Here is a 9,247-nt window from a genome sequence, read left to right as displayed (position 1 = left end):
TTATATAAGCTGCATATATAGCTATAGTTAGAAGTGGCCTAACACAGACTGTAACTTAATTTTCTACCCCAAAAACATCATTCCAGACAATGTCCCGGTGTGTTTACCGCACCACCAAAACACACATCATTACATCGGTGCTGTGATTATAAAGCCGCTGTTCATTGCCTCTTTTATTACTGTTATTATTAATAAATCAAGCAAGCCGTGAAGCCAGGACAGATATGTTAGGAGGGGGGTGTATGAGGGACGGCCTAGAACTGGTAATTGCTGGTGTAACAGTGTGTGCAGCCCCGCGGTGGCCTCGTAAGCGACCCGCTTTATTAGATCGGCCGGTATTGATCCACGCTGCGCAGTGTTGACTAATCTCCAGGCGGGGAGAGGGAGAGCGCAGATCGATGAGCCTAGATTCAATCATGTCTGGAAACGGAGAAGGTAATTTATTATAATCACGGGCACTAAATAGAAAACGTGAGAACAACGCGCCCGTGAGGGCTTCAAAGAGAACTACAGCGAGCGGGTGTGTGGTGTGGAGATGCTCAGCTAAACGTGCTGCAGCCTGCAATTCTGGGTATTCAGTGGGAGACACGGATTAGCAAACGAGAGCCTGCTGGGTGGCCTTCATCAGGGAGTTTCTCAAATCTGGTGTTCTCTCCACGATGAGAAAAACCTTTTCACATTATTTACAAATACATTTTGATGGAGCCCGTCTTTCTGGTGGTGTTGTTATTGGATTTAGAGATAAGACAAAGGGAGGCATGAATAAGTTAAGTGAAGAGCTATATTGAATGCCCTGCAGATTCCCATTTGTATGTGAGAGCCCTCTTAAAGTAACATGACAATAGAAGAAAAAAAAAAGGAGTGATGTTTTATTCAACAGCACAGAGAGCCATTACTTTAGACTCGCACATGTACACAAGCAACACACATTTTCTCTGTGATCTCATTCCGCAGTCAGACATGGTATTTTTGAAAAGGTCCTTCTTATGAATTAAATGAGGGTGGATGGTTAGCAGACATCCTTAAAAAGAAAAAATAATGGCTCCACGAAGAACAGGTTAAGTAAGATGAGCACAGATAGTTTCAGGCGCGGGAGTTTCGCTCCTCTTCTTCATTCTCCAAGAGGTAGGCTGGTTTGTATCGTGTCACCCCCCTGGCATCCACCATCTTCAGTGCCTCGTTTCGACAGGTGTTGTCCATACTGCCAAGTGAAGTGTACCTACATTTCAACAGAGATATTTTAGACCTAAAGATCTGCTTTTTAAGCTGTGTACACCTGAATAAAGACAACTAACACATCCTTACCCTTTATCATAGAGAATACAGTACGGCACATATAATGTCCTCAAGAATGCCCAGATGTCGTGATATGTCCAGTCCTGGAGAGTGTTAGAAAACAAATGTAATTGGTTTGCAACTGACTCCCTTTGTTCAAGCTATAATAACTCATCCTCTGTGGAGTCCTTTTAGATATACTCATGAGATAAAGCACTACATAAATTATCTTGAATTGAGGTCAACTGCTAAATGTACCCGTGCTTCTATGTGCTCCATCACAGCAGCTGACACAGTACTAGCATTAACAATAAAATCAAATAAAGCAGGCGACTGCCATGTCGTTTATGCACATCCATTCTTCCCGCAGACTAAACAGAAGAACAAGACGTGAGCTTGCTACAGCTATTCAGCAAAAAGCACTGCAATGATTTCACTTTTGTGACCCTTTCATGTTGAAATGTTAACATGCATCCCTCACTCTGCGTTGGTGTTGCATTAGAAAGCCTTTTAATGTACTGGTGCACTCACATTATGTGCGAGTTTATTTAGGAAAAATAGTCGTTTAAAGCTTTACGAATAAAGCATTATTCAGAAATTTTTATCAAGATGACAAATAACATCAAGGATAACAAGTGAAGCTTTCCCAGGTCGTGAGCTTTTGCAGACACATTATTTTACACCTGCTGTTTTAGACATGTGACGATCATGGTGACAATGTGGTGTCAAATAAATAAGTGAATAATAACTACCCGACCCTACAATCTGACAATCACTGGTCATGAAGGGAAAATGACCGGTTATGAGTGGTCACTGGGAAAATGACTGCTAAGGCCTAAATCACGCAGGTTTACACATCGGTCAGTGACATCTGTCGCTAGGAAAAATGTGTATTCTCCAATGACTTGACAAAAACCTCCACGTGACTGCTTTAATCACTACCATATTGCTGTGGTCATACAGTGACGTACTTGTCTACAAATACAGTCCAGCTGCTCTCTGAGCTGTAATGAAACTATGAAAATTTTGACACGATCCAGAAACTGAGCTCTGGCCTTTTGAAATATGTTGGCACAACTTTCCCTTTGAAGGTGAATTTTCTCCATTTCCAATTTGTGTTGTACATTTCAACAAAACAAGTTTTACTTCCACCTTTACTTTAACTTGTGTTTGGCAAGTACTGCAGACAAACAAGAAAAATACTAGCGGCTTACCAGTGGTATCCCTCCTATTAGATACACCTATGACTTCAATTTCAAAATCAAATTATCACATTCAAAAGACTTTCAAGAAACTTGACCTCTGACCTTGAACTTGAGATCAAGGAGTCAAACTCTTCTGAAATTTTTAGCAGCTGCATCCATGGTATCAATTTCAAAATCCCACGTCACCTCCTTCTCAAGTAACACAAACTTGCATATTCATTGTGACAATAACCCATCAGCCTTTTACAGCTACAGGTAAAAAGCTACATGGAACCGTGGCAACCTGCAAGTAATTAAATTCAATTGCTAAGAGTTTTTTGATGGAATTGGTAACAAGCAACTTCCAGGAACTACTCCCAACCAATTGGGAAATACACATTTTTTACTAGATGGTTGTATTTCATGTAAATATGGAAGAAAGGTCTTAATCCATCTGTGCATGATGTTGTTTTCTGTTCAAGTATTTTGGGGTATTTTTAGCTTTATTTTGAAAGTACTTTGACTTCATTTGAGTCTAGAGAGAGATGAATTCAGTAAAGAGAGAGAAACAGCACTGCAACAGAAAAAGCGCTAAAAATGAAAACCATGAGGTATGATCTTATAGCCATTTCCATTAGTACTTACTCGGGTTGCCTCGGTGATAGTATCTGGTATCAGGTACTTTTTTAGTACCTACTTGGTCCCAGTCTGACAAAAAGCCACAGACTGAGCAGCAGGTATACCATCGCTTTGATGTCCACCTTTGTTGTAGCGTTCGTGTCACGTACAAATGACATTACGGGATGTTTGGCCAAGTTGCTCTAACAACCCCCACGCACATTTAGTGGTACTCGATTGTAAAGGAAAACAGATCGAGGCGAGTCATACCGCCTCACGCCACGTAGAGCCAGCATACAGTCGTAATATAACGGCATGCATACTGTGTGTCACTCACTAGTAAGGGGTTCACTCTCATGTAGTCAGGCCAGCCAGGATCAGTAGGACACATGGCTGTGAGTGTATGTGAATAAGGGTCGCTCCTCCTGGTCCCCATCAGGACGGCTTTTAGCTCTGGCCTTCGTTCCTTCACCTCGCTCAGTGCCTGGCGAATACTGCCCTCCACAGTGAACAGCTCCAGGCTATATCTTTGGGACATACAACACCAAGTAATAAGATACAGCGGTGCCACACAGACAGGGTTAGGCCACATTTTTCAAAACAAGACCTGGACTGGATATATTAAAATACATGACATCAACTGGATAGATAGCTAGATGACAGATAGCTCACCTTTTTGTTGTGTCCTGTAGAAATCTCTCCATTTCTGGGAATGGAGAGACAATACGAATATACAGAACTTTCACCTTTTCTTTAGTATCTGGATACCGGCTGAGAGTGACAGGAAGAGAAAAAAGGGACATTTTTTAAAAAGATAAGCAATGCTGGCACAGAAAAACATCAGATAAGTATTTGTCATATCTCACAATCTGTCCAGCACAGGTCATGAAAAGTCCAAAAAAGTAGTCAGTCTTCTCCAAGATTTTCTCTAAGTGCTACCCTCAAACTAGTTTTCTTTTTCCATTTACTTCCTGCTGAGATCTCACACCCCACTGTGCGCTAATGCTATCATTATGTTTTTAATTTGAATCTTCATTTTCATCTTTCATCTCTCAGGTCATTTGTTTTTTTCCCCCCACAGATTAAAAAAATCCACAAAAATGTTTTAATTGTCTCATCTCGTCTTCTCCCCTCCTGTTACCGTTTCAGTGCAGCATAGTAGAGATGGAGCAGCGCTGTGCAGTCTTTGCCCCCGTTAAAGCCAACACAGATTTGCTCTGTTGAATACTGATGGAGTGCTGCCTCTATTGTTTTCAGTGCAGACATGACTTTCTCACCCAGCTCTGTACCTGTGGGAAGGAATCGACAGTAAGAGGATGGTTCATAATTAATGCAGTCAAGCTGTGAGGCATCTTAGAAATGAGCCCACATTTCTACGTCTAATCCAAAGAAAAGAAAAAAAGCTGTTAGTAGTTTGTCATAGCTTAGTTATTGAAGTTTTATTGTAATCTATTCACCATTCTGTCTCACAGAGTTATATTCTTCTTTTTTATTATCCACTCTGACTTTACGACTTAAATTACTTTAATATTTTAACTTTCTTTATTGGTCCCAATGCCTGTGTAAAATGCACAAGTCAGTATTCACTTTATATCAAGATGACACATATTTAAGAATCATCTTCCATTACTCTCCGCACACTCACCACTGTTGGCCAATCCGTACACCTCAGCGGGGGCTATGGACACCGGGTCTGTGACTAAGGGCACCACGCTCCCCTTGGGCAGCTTGTCTAGCAGCTGTATTCGGGCTTTGTCCACCTCCTGCTGGCTGTCTGCGTCCAGGACCAGCCTAACTCTGTGATAGTTGCTCAACCAGTCAGGGTAGGAGCCAAGAGCCACCTTTCGGCCCCAGTCAGCCTGCAGTTTGGTCAGCACAGGTGCAATGTCTGTTTCATCTGCATCGACAAACACCTAAAAACAAAAAAAGCTAATGTCTGGTAAACTTAATTGTACTATTTAAACACTGCATTCAAATCAACATTATTGCACTCAACTAAAAGTAAACTAAAAGGTAAAATACATTAAAAGTATCAAGGAAATATCAGAAATATAGAGGAAGTACTAAACTCTATTATAAACAAAAAGTAAAAAATAAATAAATACATAAAAATTAATTAGAAAAAAAAACAAATGTATACTAATTCTGACTTGGACTGGATTTTGAAGTAACAGGTTTGGTTATGGAGTTACCTCGCGAGTGTGAAAGGTGGTCCCTGAACCAGCAAAGAGATGCTCCAGCCCATTGAAGGCCTTCTCCATTAAAGATGGGATCCCGGGAAAGATGTACACATTACGTACACTGACCTGGGAGAAAAAGGTAGACACGTTAAATTGTAAGAAAAGATGTGGGGCGGTACTCGAGCCATCATTGTTGAAACTATTGAAATATGATGCAGGAATTAAATCACATCTCTGCAACCCAGAGACAGCTAACAATTGAGGACAGATTTACAGTTTTGTAAATGTCAGATATTTATTTTTGCTAAGGTAAATGGCTGGTGCCTGGGGTTCCATTTATAGCTAACAAGCATGAGAATGGTATCCAACTCCTTCTCCACCTTTTGCGGAGACAGGGCACTTTTTTTAAGGGCTGTTCTTCATTGTTTCATTTTAAATTCTCAATAGGATAATAATATACTGTACATTAATGTTTCTCAACTTGAAACACATTAATAAAGCACCAACGACATTAACCTTAAAGAAAAAAATGTCCAAATTTAATGACCTGTGAGTAAGAGGTGTGAATGCTTCTCACGCCTGGTGTCTGTGTGTGCTCAGAGTATTTATTGTTTTGACCACTGCAGGAAGCTATTTTCACTCCTTCAGCAACTAGTTAGTTTGCAATCTGTCTTCTAAAGAAAACACCGTCACTTTTGTTTACCTTAAAGAAAGGTTATGGGTTGAACAGCACCATGTAGCTTGGATATATTTGAAGTAACTTTGTGTTCTATAAAAATTCCTCTGTACCGAGTTCACTCACCAGAGGGTAGCGGTGCTTTAGCCCAGTCTGAGGGTCAGTTCCATAGTTAAGTTTTGCTGAGCGAGGCACCATCGCCAGCTTCATAGCAGCACTGTTTTTCTCCCTAACCCCGAAGAATTCTTCAACCAGCTTGCTAAGGTCTGGATTGGCATATAACTCCTCGTGGAATGCTATGGCAACACTCTCAAAGGTGACGTCATCATGAGTGGGACCTATACCCCCCGATGTGATGAGGTGCGTATACTGAGATGAAAGGAGGGCCACTTCTTTGGCAATGACTGCCTGCACATCCGGTATGACTGTTATGCGCTGCACAGACACTCCAAGCTTCCTAAGCGCTTTAGTTAGAAAGGCACTGTTGGTATCCACTGTGTGACCCTGAAAGAGACACCCACATGCACATCAGATTCAAGAACTTTAAAAAAGAAACAAAAAAAAATAAAGAAAAAGGAAACTCCAAGGTCTTGCTTGATGAAATTCAAGGGCTGAAGGCTGATTTTCAGGCAGAGAGATGTGACACTGGACAAAAATCAAATACTTCATGTTTAAATCATGATCATGTCAAGTCAAAAAATAATAATAGTAAGCTTGTGATTTTAGAAATAGCCACAGCTGCCACATAAAGTAACCGTCGCAGTTTTCCCCCCCTGAGGTCATGAAATGCACATCAGAGACTGGATAGAGGTCCAAACACATAGGGATGCAGATGACGGTATATGTTAAACACTGCACAATGCAGGCTCCTACTTCTATTACAAAAAAACCCAGTTTATATTGATTTCCTCAATTGCACAAACTCCCAGTGGTTTTCATTTGGGTGCTGTCACACACGTATAGCTTAAAAGCCACACAAGGCACAAACTTTATCAACACCAAAAGCACCTTAAGAATCTCATCTCCAATGATGAGAATGGCTGCAGTAGGAGCATCCCCATTGGCTGCAGAAGACGAACTATTGCTCTGGAGGTTTGTTGACATGGTTGCCTTGCTGAGATGAGCTGCCAGTCTCCTCACACGCACCACTGCTCTACTCAGCTTCGGAAAAGAAAAGCTGGGAACAATGGAAACAAATTAATTGAGTACTTCTTACTACAAATTTATAATAGGTTTATCAACACTCAGCAAAGTCAAAAACCTATCGAGTCAATAAGACCTCTTTAGCACAATATGTAAGCATATGCAATATGGAATGCAGTGTGCAGTATGCTCAACTGTTAATATGCAGATGGGCCACAAATTAAAGGAAAAGCCAGCATGTCTTACAAACAGTGATTTCTGTAATACCATAACAGAGGAAACAAATGCACCCCATATTAAGGTCAAATATTCAAGATCTCCCTGTAATTTGTCAGCTATTTGTGCATTTTAATATAGCATCTGTATTACTTTACTGCATTTACAGTGACAAGAAATGTTTCTTACATCAGCATGAATCCACACAGAGCATCAGAAAAGGCTTCGCTGTTGTTCAGACTCTCTTCTCTGTCATAGTGTGTCCCCTAGCAGGAGGTATCTCTGGAAGAAGAAGGGTGTACTGTTAACATGTGAATAATTTGTGCATTTCTTCTGCATTTCCTTAACATTGACTCTCTCTCTCTTTTTTTAAATTGGCTGTTTATTTATATAGGTCTTTTGATAAGGCTTTAAATTGGAGTTAAGTGGTTGAACTTGAAATAAGAAAAGAGTTGTATTTAAAACACTTGAATGATTAAAAGTCACTGGTTGCTAATGAAACTGTTTTATTTCTATTTAAATGTGTGTATTAACTGTTTTTCAGTTGTATATAACTAAATTGCAGTAGTCCTATGTGCATCATTAACAATAAGATGGCGACAGTTTGTTTCAATAGTTTTAATAATTTCTGTCTTTTAAGGTAGATAATCATTTGATGCAGATGAAAAACACGTTTTCCATCCAGTGTTTGAAACACTAGCAAACTGCTGACAAAATAGAACTCTGTGATAACAAAGCAAAAACATCTATATTACACAAATGTGTTAAAAAAGAGAAATAATGGTACTTAAATCCACTGTTAAGGGATAAACAGATCCAAAGCAGGCATTTAATGATACTTCTAGGTGTCTTGTATGTTAAGCTTCACATTGTGCATTTGGTTTGGGGAGCAGCCTGGGTGTCACAGTTGCAGAAGGATAAAGCAAACAGTGACTTCTGGTATTTGCCAAAGATTTATTAGGGGTAAACTGTTGTAGATGACTAACTGGCCTATGATCTGTCCAACACATGTCTTATGGACAATATCAAGTCAAAGTGACAAAGTATAAGGTAAAAAGTGTTTTGGGTGTTTTTTGTTTGTTTGTTTTTTTCTTAATAGTTTTTCAAGAGAGATCTGGAAAAGAGTGCAGAGACTGGAATAATTCATTTTAGCCCCTCCGTAAATCCCGTTGACTGCAGTCTATTAACCAACACAAGCAAACATATTAGACATTAAAAAACGTAGAAACATTAGTATTCGCTTTTGTTGACACAACTGCCTTGCAGCTGCTTACACAGTTTGCATTGCGTAACATTTGTAAGTTATCTAACGGGACGAAATTAAAGTGAACTCAAGACATATTCATTTATGGCCATACCAAAAAATAACTGAAACACAAGGCAAATATCACAAGTGTGTGAGCGTGTGTAACACCTGAATGTAAATTCTTAGCTAACTCTAAGTCCCCTCGCTAGGTTACTTATGCCAAAATAAAGAAGTACAATTTAAGTAGATGTGCACTTTCAATTTTGTCTCTACTGTCGATATCTCTCGACGAATATGTTTAGTGTGAGGAAAAAGTCCGGGTGTTACATTTATTATTTGATAACCAACCTCATTAAAACCGAGGGAACTTACCCCTCAGCTGTATACGTCCGTGCTAAGCTCCCTATCACCAGTTGCTACAGCTGCAGCTCGAGCTGTCGCTCAAGGTATGACGTAACCTTAAAACCACACTACGGTAGCCAATCATATTCCAGGAGGCGGGTCTTAACGACCAGCAAGTAATGTACACTAAAGTCATTTAAAGATGTGGCGGAATCAGCACAGTCAATGAGGAGTAATAAATGTAGTTTATCTACTTTAAAAACAAGTGTCAGCCAAACGATTAGTAACATAACTTTACTGCTGCACCACCACCCGGAAGAGGACGGAGAATCACTCCTTCCTTTGCCCGAGTCAAAAGAGATTTCTG

At 40.1% G+C, this 9,247-nt stretch overlaps 1 protein-coding gene across 2 annotated transcripts; it reads right to left on the bottom strand.

Annotated features, from left to right (window-relative positions):
• Window positions 1-854: 854 nt before the first annotated feature.
• On the bottom strand, window positions 855-9,057 carry flad1 (flavin adenine dinucleotide synthetase 1). Of its 2 annotated transcripts, none has more exons than XM_085176112.1 (11): window positions 8,911-9,057; window positions 7,482-7,574; window positions 6,942-7,110; window positions 6,060-6,437; window positions 5,270-5,383; window positions 4,723-4,990; window positions 4,219-4,366; window positions 3,750-3,848; window positions 3,415-3,604; window positions 1,306-1,379; window positions 855-1,219 (listed from the first exon to the last, which is right to left on the bottom strand). In XM_085176112.1, the coding sequence occupies exons 2-11, from the start codon at window positions 7,487-7,489 to the stop codon at window positions 1,084-1,086; spliced, it is 1,584 nt and encodes a 527-aa protein (XP_085032238.1). In that variant the 5' UTR covers window positions 7,490-7,574; window positions 8,911-9,057; the 3' UTR covers window positions 855-1,083. The 2 variants fall into 2 exon arrangements, with proteins under 2 accessions (XP_085032238.1, XP_085032239.1); XM_085176113.1 differs by lacking the exon at window positions 8,911-9,057 and adding an exon at window positions 8,887-8,909 and having other exon boundaries at window positions 7,482-7,572.
• Window positions 9,058-9,247: the final 190 nt, after the last annotated feature.

The sequence above is a fragment of the Neolamprologus multifasciatus genome, chromosome 11 (assembly GCF_963576455.1).
Source record: "Neolamprologus multifasciatus chromosome 11, fNeoMul1.2, whole genome shotgun sequence".
Taxonomy (NCBI): domain Eukaryota; kingdom Metazoa; phylum Chordata; class Actinopteri; order Cichliformes; family Cichlidae; genus Neolamprologus; species Neolamprologus multifasciatus.
This window is presented reverse-complemented; position numbering and strand designations above follow the sequence as displayed.

Coding starts and splice junctions, on each gene's coding strand:
- flad1 (XM_085176112.1), bottom strand. Junction 5,384..6,059: donor TAAAGCACCGCTACCCTCTG/GTGAGTGAACTC, acceptor TTTTTCTCCCAG/GTCAGTGTACGTAATGTGTA. Junction 4,991..5,269: donor CCACCTTTCACACTCGCGAG/GTAACTCCATAA, acceptor TTTTGTTTTTAG/GTGTTTGTCGATGCAGATGA.